This window comes from Carcharodon carcharias, chromosome 10 (assembly GCF_017639515.1).
Source record: "Carcharodon carcharias isolate sCarCar2 chromosome 10, sCarCar2.pri, whole genome shotgun sequence".
Taxonomy (NCBI): Eukaryota; Metazoa; Chordata; class Chondrichthyes; order Lamniformes; family Lamnidae; genus Carcharodon; species Carcharodon carcharias.
The window spans coordinates 36,511,600-36,534,191 of NC_054476.1; the positions used below are offsets into that span (position 1 = coordinate 36,511,600).

At 40.9% G+C, this 22,592-nt stretch overlaps 1 protein-coding gene across 3 annotated transcripts in view; it reads right to left on the minus strand.

Annotated features, from left to right (window-relative positions):
• Window positions 1–22,592, minus strand: part of usp47 (ubiquitin specific peptidase 47) — a 155,220-nt gene that overhangs the window by 85,686 nt on the left and 46,942 nt on the right. The window contains exon 2 of one of the 3 annotated variants that reach the window (XM_041196912.1): window positions 10,412–10,471. The exons of the other annotated variants lie outside the window; for them this stretch is intronic. Within the exon in view, the coding sequence (XP_041052846.1) occupies window positions 10,412–10,471 (60 nt within the window). The remainder of the gene's footprint in view (window positions 1–10,411; window positions 10,472–22,592) is intronic. 3 annotated transcript variants of the gene reach the window in all.

The window sequence follows — 22,592 nt, forward strand, 5'->3', positions numbered from 1 at the left end:
CTACTAATCTTACTCTACATAATCATGCAACAATGAATCTGAAGCTTAAGCCACTTCTACACAGGTATCTAATTATATGCAACTGCAAAATATTACAATCAGTGCAATTAAAGCTAGAGAATTCACACCAATAGCGGCAGCTTCAGGATTGAAATGATTACCCTGTAGAATACAAGTGCATTTGTAAATAAACTAAGCTGCAGGAAGAGATCTTGGCTACCCTGGACAAGCTCCAGTGTAAACTTTGTGATCATGCTTTATAGTCTTTGGAAGTGAAGCAAAACACCAGATTGTATACATTTCCAAGGATCCCCCACACCTGCTCTGAATCATGACACAGGCTGTCATTTCAATATGCTACTCATTCTGCAACAGTATTGCAAACACTAGAAAATTAGGCTATCCTTTTATAGAAGTAACTTGTACTTTTGGCACTGATGGTTCACTTGAAGATCCCCTCCTGATTCTATGAAAAAGCACTTATTTTGTGCCAGAAAGCAGTTCCCATTATGAAGCTATTTTGTTGAGGTGAATCCCCATTTACTTCAATTAGGCTAACTGTAAGTCTGAAAAATAAAGACTTTATAAAAACCATGAATAAGCTGCTAGATAGCAATGGCTGAAAGCAAACACCAACTCTGTTGAAAGTAATATTGGACATCTGCCAACAATTCCTTCCAACGTTTCCAAACATGAACCTTTGGATGTCTCTGATGCAGTGCTATTTAGGGAGAATGTGGAAGGGCTATGGATGAGATGGTTACAGAGGAAGTGAACATTACTAAAATCCCTGCAAGCAGCTTAACCTAGGGATGTTGTTATGGCACAGCCGATGGCAAATGCTGAGTTGCTCAAATCCTAATGGGAAACTTGAAATAACTGCCACAAACTGTTTTGCAATTTATATAAATTTTGAGATACATGCTTTGAATTCAGTAGTAATAAGACCAATTCATTAGTAATAAAACCACCAAGTCTTATAGGTTTTCACAAAACTAGATTAAACATTTATTTTTAAAAATATTTTAAGCACATAAATATGTCTACAAACTACTACTATAATAGCTTCTAAATCCCCTACTTAATCTGACTCAGTTACACTTTCGTTGAGGCAACACAGTAAGGCACACAGATTTTGAAAGACCCAGGCAAAGAAATATGATAAAAACAAAAACAAAAAAACTGCGGATGCTGGAAATCCAAAACAAAAACAGAATTACCTGGAAAAACTCAGCAGGTCTGGCAGCATCGGCGGAGAAGAAAAGAGTTGACGTTTCGAGTCCTCATGACCCTTCGACAGAACTACCCTGACAATCCAATTCAAAGTGAGTTTTCTTAACTTTAGTTCTTTGTAGACAGCAGCTTGAGGCATAGACGCTGAAGGCTTTTCACACTTGGTTAGATCTTAAAATGCCTACCCTTACACACAGCCTTCACTCCTTTATACATATTTTCTCCTCTGAATGCAAATTCCCATTGTTTCACTATGTCTTTGGACTTTATCTTTCTGATAAAAATCTTTCATTCTACTAAGTTTTACTAGTAATCTTTGGGAAAATAAACAGTTTCTGAATTTCACCTAGCTAGGTGACATTTCACTTCTTCTTTTGAAAACAATCTAGTCTGGTTTATTTACAAATGCAAATATTCCCTCAATAAAATGTTTACCTACTTAACATTTCAAACCTAGCTCATCTTCTACCACATCAAAGCTTTCAGACCAGCTGCCGTTAAACCAATTAAGTCTCTCTCACAAACACAGATACGACTATTTTACGATAAATTCCAATAACTTTGAGAATTATTATATCTTCCTGACAGATGTGCATTTCATTTTCTGTTGCTGTTGATGTCAGCTGGGTTCAATGGGCCCACTCTTATCTGAGTCAGAAAGTCACATGTTCAATCCACACTCCAGGATTTGAGCTCTAAATTGGGGCTGTGAAATACCATGGGGCTGCTGTATTTTTGGGAAGTTTTGTGAGATGTTGGATAGTGTAGCTGTTCAAGTGGATGAAAATTATTCCATGTTATATTTTGAAGAGGAGCACGGGGGTCTCCCACTGTCCTGACCAACATCTTATCACAACCAATGCCATCAAACATGCCATCAAAATCACATTAATTGGTCCTTCACTTAATTGCTGTTAGTGGACTTGTCCCAAATGCAAGCTGGCTGCTACTTCTGTCTACACAACAGACTAAGCGCCTGGAGATGACTCTCCAGAAGTGTGATAAACCCAATCTCTGCAAGCTTTTCCCTTTGTATTACAATTGGCAGACTCTACAATTTTCAGAGGAACACACAATGGATAATCACAGGCACTTTTCGTGTGAAATGTTAGCCCACTCCAGAAAAACTGAAAGGTCAATAGCAATAATTAGCTACTTCAGTAGTGTGGCAAACATAGCTAACAGGTTAAAAATTTTGTCACAAGTGGAATACATTTTCCTTCCATTCTTTCCTGAAGTGTATTGATTGCAGACCCGGATTGCAGAGAAAGTCTCCCCAAGAAACCACACTCGTATGTGACAACACCGACACCAATTAAGCTTCCAAGCACCAACTTAAGTCAGGTGGATCTCGTTAGGGTTGGAAACACCTCAGCTCCATTTTCTCAACTCTGAAGCTAACTCATAAAACACTGCAAGCACTACAAGCTGATAAACTGATTCTGTGTTACAACTTATTATAGCATTGTGATTTTAAATACCATAGATTAACACACTGTGTTACAAATAAATAGATTAGGAAGGACAAGGGATCAGAATCTGAAGTTATGTAAGGTCAGAGGGAAAGATGTTAGCCAGCACAGTGGGAGACCTTCACGTTCCTCTTCAAATAATATCATGGGATCAAAATTAGATGTCGGATAGTGGTTCTTCTCCCAGGGAATAGCGGATCTCTGGAACAAGCTGCCAGTTCGCAGGCACTGTTGTGTAGACAAAAGTAGCAGCCAATTTGCATTTAGGAAGATCTTCTTAGGCAGTCCCTCGGGATTGAGGATGACTTGCTTCCACTCCAGTTTGATGGGCTCTGAGATGGCTAAATCTAATGCATGATCTGCAGATGATGTTTGAAAGGTTGGGTAGATGAGTTGTTTGGAGGTTTGTGCACTCTTTTCAACATTTTCACTGCACCTCTGTGTGCTCCCGGCCAAATTTCTCAATATGTTCGATGCTTTCTCGAATAAACCTTCTCCATTTTGACTGGTCACAAACCAGGGACTCCCATGAGTCAGTGGGGTTGTTTTAGCTCTTTAGGGATGTCCTCAAAATATCCCTTAAGAGTTCACGCAGTCCTCCTGGGAGCCTCCTGCTGTGACTGAGTTCTGTCATGAAGCTATTAACTTATATTATTTTTGGAATTTTTTTTTTAGAATAGAGGTTTAGTCTGTGGGTGTGTCTTAATTGGGTTAAAACCAGCTAGTCTGGGTGCTTTGATGTATACTAGTTTTGAGATGTAAGAGAGGTGCATTTGCATTTTGTTGAAAACAGCATTCAAGAGGGGAGTGAATTCTGACACCTAGCTAGCAGAAATCAAGCAATATGTTTATATTACTAATAAAATTGGTACTATGACAGGGGTTTTATTGTTAGAAGAGGTGGAGTTCAAAGGGGCTGGTAATACAATGCAAATTTACATTCAGTGAGCTGTGTTGGGTATAACAGACAGCAGTTGTGTGCGTGCAGGGCACAGGCAATGTAAGATCAAAGCAGCTGTAAGCCTACAACTGTCTCCACAGGGACCCAAGTGAAAGGAACCACATTTTGAATTTGTAAGGTGAAAATGCTTTGCCTGGTGTCTGCTGAAAGTCCATGGGATGCTGTTGCCTTAATGGAAATTAGTCTGGGAATTTGTTAAAAGTCATGATAGTGGTAATTTGTAGCCATGTGTGTGTTTAATGTGTTGTAACTTAATAAAATGTTTCATTTAGTTTAATATAAAAACCTCTCGAGAACTGATGGTCTGATTCCTGAATTTAGAGTTGCATCTCAAACATACCACTTAAAATATAGGTTATGACAGTTGTTTAAAATTTCCCCCTGGGATTTTTAAATAACTCAGCCTTACCAACTGCTGTGTCATAACAGTTCCAAATACAACAGCCGCTTTAGGGGTCTGGTGTTAGGTATACGAATGACATGTCCTGCCCAGCAGAGCTGGTTTTGAGTGACTAGCACCTCAATGCTGGGGGTGTGGCTTGGGAGAGTGCCAACGGTGTAGACTCCAACACCTCCAACCAGGGCCAGGGGAGGGGCAGATGGTTCCAAACACTGGAGCCAAAGGGCTATGGGGGCCCAGGTTCAGTGCTTTAAACTCACTTATCATCCATGCTGAGCAGCAGGAGCTTAGAGCTTTCAGGCTGAGAGTTCTGATTCTTTGAAGCTAGTCTGTCAGTTCAATTTCACTTGTCGCTGCACAGTTGCTGGGAAGCTTGGGAAGGGTGGCGGGAGGTGCCAGGGAGGGGGCAGTAGCGTGTCGGGGGGGGGGGGTTGGAGGGAATGGGTGTCGGGGGAGTGGGGTGGGAGGTGGGGCTGTCGGGGGAGTGGGGTGGGAGGTGGGGGAGTGGGGTGTGATGTGGGGGAGGGTGAGGCTATTGAGGGGTATTGGGGGAGGAAGGTGGGGTTGTTGGGGAGGGGTATGCTCAAGGTTCAAGGGGATTGGGGTGGAGGGGGTGGTTGTTGAAAGGAGGGGTGAAAAGAGATTGGTGGCCACTGATATTTTTCACTTAAAAAGCATAGCTTTACTGACTTTTGGGCACTCAAAATGATTAATACATAAGAAAACAACCTAACACTAGATTTAGAAATGATATAGGCAACACATTTTCTTTTGAGCTCCAACACCTCAAAATTTGGCACTACACCCCTGAAAAGGACACTGCTGTTGCATCACCTTTCTTGCCACCAGATTTGAAAAATCTTGCGAAGGCACAGCTGATGGTACTTTTCCAATGCTTCTCTGACTCGCGCAGTGGATCCTTATTTGTTCAGTGCCTTTTCACGAGAGTTGTCTCTGTTTCTGGCTAGGATGGACATCACCTCTTACAAAAGTTATGTATTGCAGAGAATTCAAGGTCAGAAAAATACTGGCTAGCACTAGTATAAAGAATAACAAATTAATAAGTGGTGTCGGAGTAAGGGAAAAAGTCATGAAGTCTAAATCAGGGTCACTGTGCATGTATGTGAATTCATGGAGTATGGTAAATAAGATGAGGGAGTTACAGATGCAGATTGTCATGTAGAAATATGATGCTGTGGCGATATCAAAAACCTGGCTCAAGGGAGGGCCGGACATGGTGTTAAATATTCCTGGTTACAAGGTGTTCAGAAAAGATAGGAAAGGAAAGGAGGGGAGGCAGTATTGGTTAAGGAGAGCAGTGCAGTCCTGGAGAAAGAGGATGTCCCAGAGGGTTCAAGGACAGAATCAATTTGGCTAGAGCTAAGGAATAAAAAGGGTGCAATTACATTGCTCGGTGTAATCTATAGGCTGTCAACTAGTGGGAAGGGTGTGAGGAAAACAAATCTGCATGGAAATTACAGAGAGATGCAAACATTATAGAGCAGTTACAACGGAGGACGTTAATTACCCAAATGTAGACTAGGGCAGTGGTAGTGTAAAGGGTGGAGAGGGGCAAGAGTTCCTAGATTGTGTTCAGAAGAATTTTCTATAGCAGTATGTGTCCAGTCCAACAAGAAAGGATGCACTGTTGGACCTGGTTCTTGGAAATTAAGTGGGCCTAGTAGATCAAGTGTCAGTGGGGGAACATTTAGGAGACAGTGATCATTGCATCACAAGATTTAGGACGATGGTAGAAAAGGACAATGTACAATCCAGAGTAAGAATAATTAACTGGGGAAGAGCCAACTTCAATGGGGCAAGGACAGAGCTGGGCCTGATGGATTGGAACCAAAGGTTTGCTGGAAAAACTGTAACTGAACAATGGGCTAACTTCAAAGAAGAAATGGCTCGGACACAGTCAAGATATTTTCCCTCAAAAGAGAGAGGTAGGGCAAACAAATCCAGTGCTCCCTGGATGAAAAAGGGGATAGAAATTAAGAAGAAAAAGTGTTCGGGGGGTGAAAAAGCAAATAAGAGAAGCAAAGAATATGAGAAAAGACTGAGCCAACATAAAGCAAAACCCCAAAGTCTTCTATTGGCACATAAAAGGAGAGTAGGGCCGATTAGGAACCAAAAAGGGACTTACATATTGAGGCAGGGGGCACGGTTAAAGTGTTAAATGAATACTTTGCATCTGTCTTTACAAAGGAAGCAGATATTAGCAAGGCCATGGTGACAGAGGAGGAAACTCTGTCTCTAGAAGGATCGAAATTGATAAGGAGGAAGTGTTAGATAAACTGTTGGTATTTAAGGTTGACAAGGCACCGGGACCAGATGAGAATGCATCCAAGGATATTGAAGGAAGTAAGAGTGGAAATTGCAGGGGCATTGACCATAATCTTTTAATCTTCCCTAGACTCAGGGAAGCTGCCAGAGGACTGGAGAATTGCAAACATTACACCCTTGTTCTGAAAAGGTTGTAAGGGTAAGCCCAGCAATTACAGACCAGTCAGTTTAACTTCAGTGATGGGGAAGCTTGTAGAGACAATTATTCGGGATAAAATTAGTCACATGGAAAAATGTGAGTTGATTAGGAAGGTCTCTAAAGGGGAAATTGTGTTTAACTAATTTGGCGTTTTTTTGAGGAGTTAACAGAAAATGTCGACAACGGTAATGTTATTGATGTGGTGTACATGGACTCTTAAAAGGCATTTGATACAGTGCCACACAACAGACTTGCAAGAAACGTTATAGTTCATGGAATAAAAGGGACAGTAACAACGTGGATACAAAATTGGCTAAGTAATAGGAAACAGAGGGTAATAGTCAATGGACATTTTTCGGACTGGAGTAAAGTTTATAGTGGAGTTCCCCAGGGGTCAGTACTGGGATCCTTGCTTTACCCGATATATTAATGGACTAGATCTTGGTGTGCAGGGGCCAATTTCAAAGTTTGCGGATGATTCAAAACTTTGAAGCATTGCAAACTGCGAGGAGGGCAGTTTAGATCTTCAACAGGACAAGTTGGTGGACAGATAGGTGGCAGGTGAAGTTCAATGTGGAGAACTGTGTGGTGATGTATTTTGGTAGGAAGAACATGGAGAGACAATATAAAATAAGGGGTACAATTCTTAAGGGTGTGCAGGAGAAGAGCACCCTGGGTGTATATGTGCATAAACTATTGAAGGTGGCTGCGCAGGTGGAGAGAGCAGTTAATAAAGGCTTTATTAATAGGGGCATAGAGTACAAGAGTAGGGGGGGGTTTGCTGAGCATATATAAGACACTAGTTAGACCTCAGCTGGAGTACTCTGTACAGTTCTGAGTGCCACACTATAAGAAGCATATGATCACATTGGAGAGAGGGCAAAAGAGGTCTACAAGAATCCAGGAACTGTTCCAGGAACGAAAAACGAGTAATGACGATCGAATGGAAAGGTCTGCACTGTTCTCCTTGGACAGGAGAAGGCTAAGAGCTTAAGAGTGTTCAAAATCATGAAGGGGATGGACAGAGTAGATAGGAAGAAACTGTTCCCACTTGTAAAAGGATCAAGAACGAGAGGTCACAGATTTTAAGTGATTGGCAGAAGAAGCAAATGTGACGTGAGAGAAAACTTTTTCACATGGATGGTTCGAGTCTGGGATGCACTGCCTGGAAGTATGGTGGAGGCAGGGTCAATCAAGGCATTCAAGAGGGCATTAGATGATTATTTGAATAGAAACAATGTGCAATGGTACAAGGAAAAAGCTAGAAGAATGGCACTAAGTCATAATACTTATTTGGAGAGCCAATGCAGACATGGCCTCCTTCTGCGCCATAACAACTCTGTGATTCTTAATCACCTAGATGGGTCAGGGAGGAATTTCCCACCAAAATGGCCTGAGTTTTAAAATCTGGTTTTGTGCTTCTCCCAAGTTTTGGGCCAGGTGGGGATTGTAATTTTGTGATACACAAGGTATTACGGTTGTGTGGAATAGGCTGGATGGGCCAGAAAATCATTGCTTTTCCATCATTGTTCCTATGTTTGTGTATAATTCATAAATCCTTTTCCCTTAATGTCTGACTCTCATCCTGTTAAGCTGTAACTGCCAAAAATGAAAAATCTGAGCAGTGGAGTTACTTTACTTCAGTGTTTCTTTTAGACAACAGCCTGACACAATGCACGTTTATTGCTCCAATCAGGGCTCCAGGTATCAGCTACATTGACGAAGGAAAATGACAATGGCAACTCCCTATAAATTCCCCCTTACCAGCATCCTACTAGTGGCCTGCTAACCCACTTCAGATACAAGAAGGTGCAAGACTGAAAATGGAGCAAAATCCCAGTGAGGGATTAACTTTGATGGTGTTGCAAGGCAGGGGCAGGAGAAAAGGAAAAAATGGCCATGTATCCTAAAAATAATTGCGCTTTACTTTAAACTTTCAGGAAAAGAATGTTTTGCTACATCTTTTTCAAGTGATCATCTCACCAAATCAAGCTATTGTGAGGGAACAGCCTGAAAATAAATTTTACAACGTGGGAGGCATGCTGACATGATAAAACAAAGCAAAGGCTGGCACACAGACCTATTTGTAATGGGGAGGAGTGGAATATTCTGGGCTGAACATGGCAAAACCTTCTTAAAGGTGATTTTCTCCAAAAGAAGAGGAGGCGTATTATGTGCAAAATAGCTTACAATAGGTTAAACAGCTTTACAAATACTGTCTACCAAATTCAAGCAATTGTCAGGAAACACCCATAAAATAAGTGGAATAGCATTGATATAGACCCAGAGATCCTCAACAGCTGGATAGTAGCGGGGAGAGATTCAACCCACCAGTCCCCTACTTAGTTAGCGATTTGCTGAGAAAACAGAGCCCAAATTGGCAGTATCTCCTGGGGTCTGTAATATAGAAACAGAAAACTCTTATAGTTCCATATATTCTACACCTGATTAGTGTTGCAGCAAATGAATGAGAGGACATTTGGGAAATAATCTCAGCAGAACTGGGCCTCAGTTGGGAATTAAGGTGCGGTAGGTTAGTTTTTCCAGTTGGATGCTGCCACAAAAGGAAATATAACAAGAAATTAATTGTCCATTGGGAGATCTTTTTGCTTGTTTGGTATGTTACAGAAAGCATTGAAAGTTTGAAACTATTGACAAACGGCACTATCATGCATTCACACACACTTTGCAAAATTAATCAGCTTCTGGCCCATCATCATCATCATCTATTGAAGTCTAGTTCAGTTCCACACGTCAAAAAAATTGGGAAAGCGCACACTGGGAGTGGGGTAAGTGGGGTTCGGGGTACATTTCCTGGGTTACACCAGCATGTAGGCACAAACATGCAAGGTGCATGGGATCTTCTTAAAGCACTAGCAAAACCATGGCAGCTCAGAAATTTGCAACAGTTGCAGGGTGCTAAGCCAAGCAACAGCCCATGAGCAAGGCAACCAATATGCCGGCTGTACTGTGCGTGGTTGAGATACATGAGTAAATCTGTAGAACAAAGTAAAGGTACCATACTGCATCTTAATTTTTCATCTCCTTGCTCAAGTCTGGGTTTAAGGGGTACAGCTGAGATATGTTGTAATTATCAAGTCTGGGCCCCAAGGTCAAAGATGAAATACCCACCTCTGCAATTACTGAGGCTGAGTCAGAGACCAAGTCTCTCCTCCTCGCTCCCATTATCTTAACTATTTGTCATGTCTGTTTGAGAGCACAAAGCCTTAACATTTCATTCACTTAAAATAAACCTGGCTTTTGTTTGCCCTGAAAAAAGGCAGATTATATCTTAACTAAGGATTGCTGGGCTTTGAGCTTATTCCAGATTCAAAATAGCCTACACATTTCCAGGGGAGAGGCTGAAGCCAACAGGAACACAATGCAAAAGCAGCTAAAAGGCACCAAAACAACAAAAATTACCAAAAGTTACACTAAAAGCTTTCTTTAAAATGTGACGAGAGGTCTGACACGAGCATGTCAGGAAAGCATGATGCTGGAACAGAGAATTTTTCAAAGATGCAAGGGGAATGAGTTGCTATTATTGTGCAAAAACCCTAGGGGGCTTTATGCAAGGCATGAGCAGGAAATTATATAGATAGGAGCAAGGTTATCACTGACTGACATCATAAATAGGCAGAGAGCACATGGTCTTGACTTTTCCAATCAAGTTTGAGCCAGTTGCTATACTACGTAAAAAATTCATAAATTTAACAGGAAGCAGGATCTTTTGTTAGTATGAAGATTGTCACGGCAACCATGAAACCCAGACCATGCCTGTAATAGCCAAAGTAACATTGCAGCATGCCAATCGTTCACATACTGTTTGCACTTTCCATTCAATACAACTCCAATACTACCTGAGAGAACTTTTTCTTCATTTCATCAAAGATACTTTGTCTGCAACTCCAGAACATCCCCTAAGATGCACAAAGTAAATGAAATTACAAATTTCAAACTTGATGAAATAAGAATTTAGGTCGTTTTTGAAAGGTATGCATTGGGAAATGTGGAACAATAAAAAAAGGAAACTTCAATGTTAGCAGAGATTACACAGTAGAGTGTAATTTTACAAAGCAAAGATGTTGTAACAAAATTTGATGAGTGAACACTTTTTTTTACAGACACAAGATGATAACCTTGCTGCACTAGACTGTCATAACAAAACTCATTCTTACGATTAACCTTGTAATTTATTCAAACAAAGTTCAATTAAATCAACATACAGGTTAAAACCCTGGCAACAATAAAACGAGGATGAGAAATAACCATCAAACAACAGAACACACGGATCAGGATAATTTTATCAGTTACAAATTTTGAGGTTCAATTACAGTATTATCTTTTATTCTTTAATAAATTAATACTACCTGTTTAAATTGTCAAACCACCAAGAGTTGACTACAAAATCCATCTCAAACTGGAAAATCTGCATATCAGAGGTGGTGGGGCCCTTCTCCTTCTATGTCAGGGATTGGGAGCCTTTTTCTTATAAAGGGCCACTCACGCAGACAAAATTAATTGTGGGCCCCACACACACAAAAAAAAACTTTATTTTTCTTTGAGAGAGAATACAGAAATGTTCAACTCACCCACTGCTTTAATGCGATGGTTGAGCTCAACTTGATGGTTGTTTTCCTTTCCCATTCTCTCTCTATTTCTCCAATTCCCACTCTGCCTGCCTCTCTTTCTCTGATTCCCACACTGTTTCCATCGATCTCTTTCTCTCCCCCTCCATTCCCACTCTGTCTCACCCCAAACATGCCCAGGGCAGTGACTCAACAACCTAAGGCTCTGGCTAACTCCCAGTCTGAGGCTGCACCTGGGCCTGAAGCCTGAGCCTCTTCTTCAGTCTGCACGGGTTGAGCCCATGACCTAGGACACCAATGGAACAGGGAGTGTGGGAGGAGGGGGCAGGTGGAATGTGAGAGAGTGAGCCGGCGATAGAACCAGGTGTCTGGTCTCCTTTCCCCACCCCCCCACCTCAGGCTACTCACACTTCACCTCCTGGTTGGCAGCTGGCGGCTTTGTGTGCCTGCCCTGTGCTCCTGCACTCAGGTCTTGCTTTCTCCCTACAGCCTCTGGTGACTTCGGCTGAGACTCAGGCATCAGAACATGACTGTGGCTGGCCCAGAGTGCAGCACGCGGCGGGGCAGACCTGATTTCGACAGCTCTCAGGAGATGGGCTGGGAAGTATGAATGGTGAAGACATACGCGTCATGTGCATGTGATATATTGTTTTTCAAATCTCACTGTGGACCGGATGAAAAAGTGCAACGGGCCAAATCCAGACCCTGGGCCAGGGACTCCCCTTCCCCATTCTACATGGTCGAAGTTGCAATTTTGGAAGGTGCTGTCAAATGAGGCTTGGCAAATTGCTGCAGTGCATCTTGTAGGTGGTACACACTGCTCCTCAGTACACCTGCTGTGGAGGGAATGAATGTTTAAAATTAGTACAACAAAAACTTGCAAATTTGGAAGGTGTTGGATGGGGTCATCAAGTGTGCTGCTTTGTCCTGGATGGTGTCAAGCTTCCTGAATGTTGTTGGAGTTGCACTCATCCAGGCATGAGGAGAGTATTCCACCAGACTCCTGACTTGTGCCTTGTAGATGGGGGGCAGGTTTCTGGGAGTCAGGTGAGTTACTTGCCGAAGGATCCCTGGTCTTTGACCTGCTCTTGTAGCCCCAGTATTTATATGGCTGGTCCAATTATGCTTTTGGTCAATGGTAACCCCCAGGATATTGATGGTGGGGGATTCAGTGATGATAATGTCATGGAATGTCAAGCAGAGATGGTTAAATTCTCTCTTGTTAGAGATGATCATTGCCTGACACATGACAAAGACTAGCTATGGTAGAGAAGCTTGGATTAACAAAGACTCTCAAATTTGGAAGTGTATTTTTTAAGATGAGCACACTAAACACTAAATAATTCATCACAAAGAAATTGTATATCCAACAATAAAGTGTTGGAGAGAAAGGAAGAAAACCAATGTTCTCAGGGATGGGAGAATTTTTAAGTAGAAATCTACAAGTGGCTCAGGGGACAAGCATGAGTTTCTAAAAATATTAGAAATATTATATTTGTGTGGACTCATTGTCAACTTTTATTATAAATTTCTATGTCCACATTTATAATGGAAACTGCCTCTGCAGAGCTTTGTCAAAATATAATTACAGTGCGCCTTTCACAGTGGAGGCTCTGCAGCACCACCATAGGCTAGAGGGTGTAATTATAGCATGGCAAATTTACATAGGCCATTTTCTTCATTAATGTGTGCACAGGAAGTGATAATAGAAATACTAAGAGCAAGATGTTTGACTTTAAAATGGGACAAAATCATATCTGCATGGCCTGATCTAAGTTTTCCATGTCTCTCCCCCACCACCACCCTCCCGAAACCACCACCCACCCACACACACACCCACACACACACTTTAACTGAATGCTATACCTGGTCTCAATTCATTACAGTGGAGAAAAATGATTGGGAACATGTTGAAGTCTTTACTGTTTACATTGTACATAATGATTTAAAAGTGAGGACAGAAATGCAATTAACTTTACTAGCAATGGAAAATGGAGGAGTGTTGCAAACAACATGGAACTAGCAAGATAAATACAGAGATCTAAACAATTTAGGGAGGGAAAAATAGCAAGAGAAATTGTTGAAAACACTGAACAGGTAAAGCAGCATCTGTAGAGAGGGTAAATAGAATTATCTAGCCCTATCTTTGTCCCTCCACAGGAGTTGTCAGCAATGCCAAGCTTTGCCAGAATTTTACATTTTATTTCCCATTTCCAACATCCATTGCACAGGATATTTTGCGTTTTGCTAAGGGGTTAGACCCACACGGCAAACGTTTACTACCAGTTAATGCAAGTCATTGAGACTAGAATAAAGGAAATAAGCAAAGTGGAATATGAAAAATAAATGGTAATAGACTACAGGACACAACATAGGCAAGGAATCTGTATAGCTCATTGATGTGTTCAATGCAATTTCCAACACTGAAAAAGTCCTGTTATCTCAGCAAAAGAACTGAAATAGTGTGGTTCCGAATCATGGAGTACCCATATATTTCCTGATTGAAACAACAATTCTATCTTGTAGAGGGCTCTGCACTTGCAAATTCCTCTCCCAACAATTGAAATTTAAATGCTCAAAAGGGCCAACTCTGTAAATATTTTTAAGTGAATAGAGGTAGGTGTCAAAACTATTCAGGCAGTTCCTCTGTTGTCCCCCAAAGATCAGCCCTTGGCTCTCTCCTATTTCTCATCTACATACTGCCCCTCAGTGGCATCATCTGAAGGCAAAGCATTAGTTTTCACATGTATCAGCTCTATCTAACCATAAGCAGAAATTTCCTCCAATTAAACAGTAGGAGACTGAAACCATTGTTTTCATCCCCTTTCCAAACTTGGTTCCCTTGTCACCAACTCCATTTCTCTCCCTGGCAACAGTTTGTTTAAGCAATTTAAGCAAGATTAAGCAAGTCTGTTCGCAACCCTGGTGAGATATTTGATCCCGAGGTGAATTTCCGACTTCATATTCATGTCATCACCAAGACTACCTATTTCTACCTCCGTAATGCCGCACGACTTCACCCGTCTCAGCTCATCTACTGCTGAAGCCCTCATTCATGCCTTTGTTACCCCGAGATACAACTATTCCAATACATAACTGTTTTTTCTCTCACATTCTACCCTCTGCAAACTTGAGGTTATCCAAAACTCTACTGCCTGTGTCTTAACTCGAAGCAAGTTCCGTTTGTCCATCATCTCTCGTTAACATACACGAGCTCCCAGTTAAGCAACAACTTGATTTTAAAATTCTCTTCCTCGTTTTCAAATTCCTCCATGGCCTCAGCTCTCCCTATCTCTGTAATCTCCTCCAGCCCCACAAACCTCCGAGATATCTGCACTCAACTACTTCCGACTTCCTGTTCATCCTATTTAATTGCTCACCATTGGTGGCCGTGCCTTCAGTTGCCTGGAACTCAAGCTCTGGAATATCCATCCTATACCTCTCAACCTCTCTAACTGGCTTTCCTCCTGTAAGACACTTCTTAAAACCTACAACTTTGACCTTAAAACCTACAACTTTGACCAAGCTTTTGGTCAAATTACCCAATATCTCCCTACATGGCACAGTGTCACATTTTGTTTTATAAAACTTCTGTGTAGCACCTTGGGGTGTTTCATTATGTTAAAGGCGCTATATAAATATAAGTTGCTGTTGCTCAAGGAGCTCCCACACCACACTCCTCTAGCTTCTCAAGTGGCCCTTTTTAAACCTAGTTTGATATCGTACTGGCATGACACAATCTACAACTGGCTGCTTCAGTGAGTTCTACTCTCTGGGCTCAGGTCAGGCCCCAACTCCAAATTTATACTCCTGTTGCAAGGTACCCTTACCCTTAACATGTACAGGCAAAGGATAGAACACTAGTCCCAGGAGATGACAGCGAGCTTTTATAAAGCAGTGGTCCTGCAATATTGTGGAAAATTTTCATTAGTAGTCAACAATGTTGATGCAAGCACAGACTAAACCAGTACGAGGGATTGGGAACTTGAGCTACAAGGAGATATTCAGAAAACAGCACAGGGTGAAAGAAAAGGTGACTCATGGGAGTAACGTTTCTCAGGTGCTAAGAGATATAAATAAATAGAACCCTAAAAAGTTATTTGGCTAGACCACAAACTCTGAACTATTACTGACACTGAAAAGAGCGTTTAGGTTCAACTAATTACCAGAGTGATAAACATGTGAAAGAGACTGTACAGGGAGTCAACGAAAATACACACTGTCAGCATACTGATGGAAGGACTGAGCTAGCCTTTTGGCTAGAGTAGCGTTTGAGAAGTATAAAAGATTACAATTCTCTTTTAAAGACTCTGGTATCAGAGAGGTGACACTATCAAGATTTTTAGTGGTCTGCAAATTCCAGTGTTGTGAACATTAATAAGCATTACTTGGCTGGTTAAAAAAACTATTATTCATGGTGTAATAAATATTCAATACAAGGTCTTGATCACAGCACTGTCTCCTCCATATCCTTGTGAATATAAATATAATCCTGACATAACTCAGTTAAGGCAGGGAGCTAGACACAATGAGTGTACCAATGAAAGCGGGTTCCAAGTGACAACAGAAACAAAATCTAAACACTTCACAAAAACTGACATGGGATGAGCAAGGGATATTTCTTATAATGGACTATGGTAAATATGCTAGCAAAACTCTATTGAGTTTGGTGGTTCATCCAGGTTTTAATTGTTGACTGTTGATTGCCTGAACTGACATGCAGCATCAAGCTATAGCTCCTCAAGCAATTTGCCTTGTACTATCAAGTGAGCCCCACCTCTTAGCTATCAGTACATGGCTAACAGGGAAAGACTTCATTGTCTGTAAAGCACTTTGGGAATACCTGAGACTGTGAAAGGAGCTATTGAGATGCAAGTCTTTTTCTCTTTCTTTGATTTTGCCAATTTTTGTGGACAGCATTAGTCTCAAAAAGATGACAATGCATGAGGCATCTCATACCAGCTTCCTTCAGTGCACGACTCAGATTGAGACAAATAGAAATACCCCAAAAATCAATTTTAATGGGGAACTTCATAAAACAATACTTGTTGGGAATATGGAACTGAAGTGAGGATCACACGGCAGCTACTTGGAAAATTTTAATTAGTCTTCTTTTGACCCAAATCTCTTCTGCTGTCTGCCAAAAAACAAAGTCACTAACCGTATAATTATAGTGTACGTGTTAGGGCCATTGACCAAATAAAGCTTCCTATTTATAACAAACATCTAGTAAACAGAATAAATCAAGCCAGAACAGATCAGACTGCTATCATGCGCTAAGTACATTTAACATCAAAGGGAGAGGGCTAATCATCACAGAAATTGATCAGAATATAATTAGTTTACCCATAACTCAATGGCCAAAATGTTATTTTAAGCTCTCAACATTTATGTCCTCCAGCTCCAAGCGGCAAATTCAATAACCAACTTTCATTTAAATTGTCTCTTTTGTTTTAAAGATCTGAGCAATGTTCCATTTCTCCAATGAGAACAAATCATTCTTCTCCAATATAATGATAGTTGAAGGTAGAGTGGCAAAGCTATATTGTGCTCTAAATGGGCCTGATCAATAAGTTGGGCAGCATTAAAATAACCTGCCTCAAACTTACAAATGCCTCTGAAACACTTGGTTAGCTTGTGTTAACAGTGTCAAGGCTGCTTAGAAATTTTCAGTGAGCAAATAATTATATCCAAATGTCTTTCATCTTTGTCCATGGATATTCATTAACGTGTTTGCTTTTATCATTCCATTGTAGATTACTTTGCATGTATCCACTGTAATTTCCCATACTTTGGCCCAACCACTTAACTGGTACTAGTCTCTTTGAATGATATTAATTACCCATATGCTAATCAACTAGCAATGAGGCTTGCTCCAATCAACATTTTCCACAGTACTAGAAGGCACTTTTACATTACTAGGAGTGCTTACTGCAATGGTACATCAGGACATCCATAGCAGACTTTCAGTAAACAGCAGTGGCCATACCAATTAGCACCAACTTCTTTATTATCTAGGGGATCAATCTCACCTTTAAGTCTAGCGTGCTGCTTCTTCTGCATTTAACACATTTTGGAAAGTATTCAAACATAATATGAAATTTCAGAATTATATCCACGGGATAATTCCTGCTTGAGAGTAAACTATCTCAAAGGAAGATTTATGAGACTATTCCAAAGCCATCTTAGATACACTTGATGATTCCAAGGTCTTTAAGTGATCACAAATCCATGAAATACTCCCAAACATTTCCCCCACACAGTAATTGATGTTACTGAACCATAATTCCCCAATTCAGGCCTTTTTTTTTTGCTTATCAGAATTAGATGTTTTCTTCCAGTCCTCAGACAAAATCCCTGCTTTTTTTTCTCCAAACGGTCCAATTATTTTCCCCCACTTGAATGATACAGGATTCTAAGGCAGGTCTCTCCTGCTACATGTAAACATTTCATTCTTGAAGGATTCTTTTCCCTTCACAACTTATGCTTTTTAGTTTCTTTTGGAGTTCCAGGCCACTTATTTAGGCCTGCCCCAGCAAGCTTCACATATATAGTTCCAAAACCAACCTGAATTGAGTAAAACAGAAACAGAATTACCTGGAAAAACTCAGCAGGTCTGGCAGCATCGGCGGAGAACAGTTGACGTTTCAAGTCCTCATGACCCTTCGACAGAACTAGGCGAATCCCAGGAAGGGGACCCCCTTCCTGGGATTCGCCTAGTTCTGTCGAAGGGTCATGAGGTCTCGAAACGTCAACTCTTTTCTTCTCCGCCGATGCTGCCAGACCTGCTGAGTTTTTCCAGGTAATTCTGTTTTTGTTTTGTATTTCCAGCATACGCAGTTTTTTGTTTTTATCTCTGAATTGAGTAAACACTTTCATTTCAGCCAGAACTGTGCATAGTTGGTAGCTTACTTTCTTATTGAAGCTATACATTGCTGAACCCAGTGCCAATACATAAACCCTGGGCTGAAATCAATGCATTCCTTAATACCTAGCATTAACTACAACACAAAAAGGTAATCCAATAAAATAATAGTAGCTCTTCCTTGCCTTCCTTTGAAAATGAGTCTTTGTTGCACACCTGTATCTGACAGATGCATTTCCTTTACTGCTAAATTTTCCAGATTCCAGCACCCTGGGTTCCATCACTCTCACTTCCAACAGAAATCAACAACAGCCAGATTGACCCAATTCTAACCATGGTTTCAAGACATGAGAGAGACCCCTTCATAAAATAGGTGTTCTTTTGCTTTTAGATAGAGACGCTAATCAAGATGTCAGTGAGGCTTCAACCAGAGGTCGGACTAGATTAAGAGCATTTAATATTCACAATTATCTCAGTTGCTACAATCTTTAGCCTTTCCATTCTCTTAACACCATGACACAGGTATAAAGCAGTCTATTTGTCCTGCCGTTCTCAAGTAGTTCAAATAACCAATCAAATCACTTAAAGCTACAGGCTGTTTCAATAAGCTTTCTAAAAATAACTATGCATTACATTAAAAGTATTTCAGCTTTGCTTACAGCTTTAATTCTCACACTGTGAATTTGGCAGTATTATCAGATTAGGCATATTTTTAACAACAGATAATAGTTATGTATTGCTGAAGCAGGCACTACGTAACTCAAACACCTGCTCACTTGTTTGCTCGCAAGAGTTCTCCCCTCCATCAATATATATGAATCTGATGTCCTTTTATGTAAACAAAAGCGTCTCCTTTTATGAAATGCACCTCTGGCTACAGAAATACAACATATCTGCCACTATAAACTAAATCCAATAAAGCAAAACCTCAGTAAAGTTTTAGTTTAACTAAGAAAGCAGCATCAATTTCAGTGGCTCACTTTGTGTCTTCTAGTTGAGTTCCTTGACAATCACCAAGCACATTTACAACAACCTGAATGAACATAGTGACCTTAACATATTAAGAACTTCTTTCTCACAGGAGCAGAATCAGAAAGTTTGACAGAGGCATGTAAAAATATATTAAGAGAGATGACCAAAACCTTAGTCAAAGAGATAGCTTTAAACTAAATCCTAACTAAAACTGAGCACATTACATTTAAGTTCTGTGCACAGTTCAGGTCTCTATATTACAACAATGATAGTGGGTCTGGAGAAGGTGGAGAATCAATTTGCGATGAGGATGATGCGAGAGCTGGGAGATTATACCTACTAGGAAAGATTGAACAGGCAGAGACTCTCTTCTCTAGAAAAAAAGCTGGCAGGTGATCTAATGAAGGTTTTAAAGATTACAAAGGGGGTTTGATAGGAATAGAGATGTTTCCACTTGTGGAGGAATTTAAAACTCAGCATCATAAATGTAAGATAGTGACTGATAAATCCAAAAAGGAATTCAGCAGAAGCTGCTTTACACAGAATGGTTAGAATATAAAGCTTTTTGGAGTAGTTGAAAGGATTAATATTTATGCATTTAAGATGAAGCTAGATTAACATGCGAGGGAAAGAGTAATAGAAGGATATGCTAATAAGGTTAGATGAAATAGAGCTGGAGGAGGCTCATGTGGAGGATATATACCGATGTGGACGAGATGTGTCAAATGGCCTGTTTCTGTGCTGCAAATTCTATGCAAGAACAGCATCTACATAATTTCAGACCATTAGAGCAAGCTGAGTTATGTCCCAGGATGTGTTTTTCATAGGCAAGACAGTCAAGGGCTATGGAGGACAGACGGCAAAGTGGAGTTGAAACCACAACCAGACCATCTTATTGAATAACACAGCAGGCTTGCTGTTCCCAAGTCCTATGTTCTCATGTTCACCATGAAACTCCTCAACAAAGGCAGTTTTTTTTTAAATTAAAAGGTTTTATCTAGAAACATGACACCAAAAGCATTGCATACAGTGACCAAGACCACCAGTGCTGTGCAAATATACTTTGCAAAAAGCCCTTTATCGGCCAAGCTAAAAGGGGTCCCTATTTCAGGCCAAAACAACTCTTTTCCTTCAAAATCACATTTTGGTTAAAAAAAAGGGAAAAAAACAAAACAACTTTCCCAACACAGCAGAGGGAATTTATTAAGTTTTATATAAATGGAAACCGGTCCTGAAGCAAATAAAAATGTTGACAGACCGCATTCAAATCAGTTCCACATGGTTCCCCTGTCATATATGGTACTCTTGATCCCATTCAGTTCTTTACAAAATTAAACCGAAACTGTTAAACAGCACAAGATAGACAGCTTTGAAGAATTTGTGATATCCACACACAGCCACCCTCAACCCCATATGCCAGGAAAGGAACCAAATCACGTCTGCGACCTCAGCATTCTGACTCCTCGCAAAAATACATGGTGGATGCTCAAAGAACAAAGAAAAGTACAGCAAAAGAGCAAGCCCTTACACCCTCGAAGCCTGCGCCAATCATATTGCCCGTCATTTTGCACTTCCGGGGTCCGTATCCCTCTATTCCCATCCTATTCATGTATTTGTCAAGCAGCCTCTTAAACACCACTATTGTACCTGCTTCCACCACCTCCTCTGGCAGCGAATTCTAGACACTCACTACCCTCTGCGTAAAAAACTTGCCCCCGCACATCTCCTCTATAGTTTTCTCCTCTCACCTTAAATCTATGTCCCCTAGTAAGTGACTCTTCCACCCTTGGAAAAAGCTTCTATCTACTCTGTCCATGCCACTCATAATTTTGTAAACTTATATCAAGTCGCCCCTCAATCTCCGTCGCTCTAGTGAGAACAATCTGAGTTTCTCCAATCTCTCCTCATAGCTAATAACCTCCAGATCAGGCAGCATCCTGATAAACCTCCTCTGCACCTTCTCCAACACCTCCTTATCCTTCTGGTAATGTGGCGACCAGAATTGCACGCAATATTCCAAGTGTGGCCTAACATGACTTCCTAGCTTTTACACTCAAAACCCCTGCCAATGAAGGCAAGCTTGCCATATGCCTTCCTGACTACCTTATCCACCTACGTTGCCACTTTCAGTGACCTGTGGACCTGTACACCCAGATCCCTCTGCCCGTCGATGCATTTAAGGGTTCTGCCATTTACTGTATAATTCCTGCCTGTATTAGACCTTCCAAAATGCATTACCTCATATTTATCTGGATTAAACTCCATCTGCCATTTCTCCGCCCAAGTCTCCAACCGATCTATATCCCGTTGTATCCTTTGACAATCCTCTTCACTATCTGCAACTCCTCCAACCTTAGTGTCATCTGCAAACTTAGTAATTAGCCCAGTTACATTTTCCTCCAAATCATTTATGTATACTACAAACAGCAAAGGTCCCAGCACTGATCCCTGCGGAACTCCACTAGTCGCAGCTTTCCATTCAGAAAAGCACCCTTCCACTGCTACCCTCTGTCTTCTATGACCAAGCCAATTCTGTATCCATCTTGCCAGCTCACCTCTGATCCCATGCGACTTTACCTCCTGTACCAGTCTGCCATGAGGGACCTTGTCAAAGGTCTTACTGAAATCCATGTATATAACATCCCCTGCCCTTCCAACGTCAATCATCTTTGTCACTTCCTCGAAAAACTCGCTCAAGTTAGTGAGACATGACCTCCCCTTCACAAAACCATGCTGCCTCTCACTAATATGCCCATTTGCTTCCAAATGGTAGTAAATCCTGTCACGAAGAATCCTCTCCAATAATTTCCCTAGCACTGACGTAAGGCTCACCGGCCTGTAATTTCCTGGATTATCCATGCTACCCTTCTTAAACAATGGAAGAACATTGGCCATTCTCCAGTCCTCTGGGACCTCACCCATAGCCAGTGAGGATACAAAGATTTCTGTCAAGGTCCCAGTAATCTCCTCCCTTGCCTCCCTCAGTACTCTGGGGTAGATCCCATCTGGCCCTGAGAACTTATCCACCTTAATATTCTTCAAGACGCCTAACACCTCTTTTTTGATTTCAGCATGATCCAGGCTATCTACACACTCTTCCCTCGACAAATCGACCCCTAAGTCCTTCTCTTTGGTGAATGCCTGATGTATCATCTCTTTGGTGAATCATCTTTGTCCTTCTCTTTGGTGAATGCCTCCCACATTGTATTTCTCTAGTCAGGAATGCTTGGGGTCAATTCATTTCTGGATTTTGGAATTTTCTGGATTGTAGAATGATGTTAGGATGCCAAACCACAAATGTGTAAACTGGAAAACACTGCAGATATAAATATATACCTGAAGCATAAAACAGTGATAAAACATTACAAATCAGTAATAAAAACTGTTGTACTTATCTAAATACTGTATCCTCTATGTTTTTGCTCAAGTACTGTACTAAAATGATGCCGAGAGTTGCTTGGCTCTGCTTGAGTGTTCTGGACAACCAGTGCTCCAAAACAATAAATTACAGTGTGTGTGTGTATGTGTGTGTGTGTATATATATATATATATATATATATATATATATATATATACACACACACACACACACACACAGACAGACACACACACACA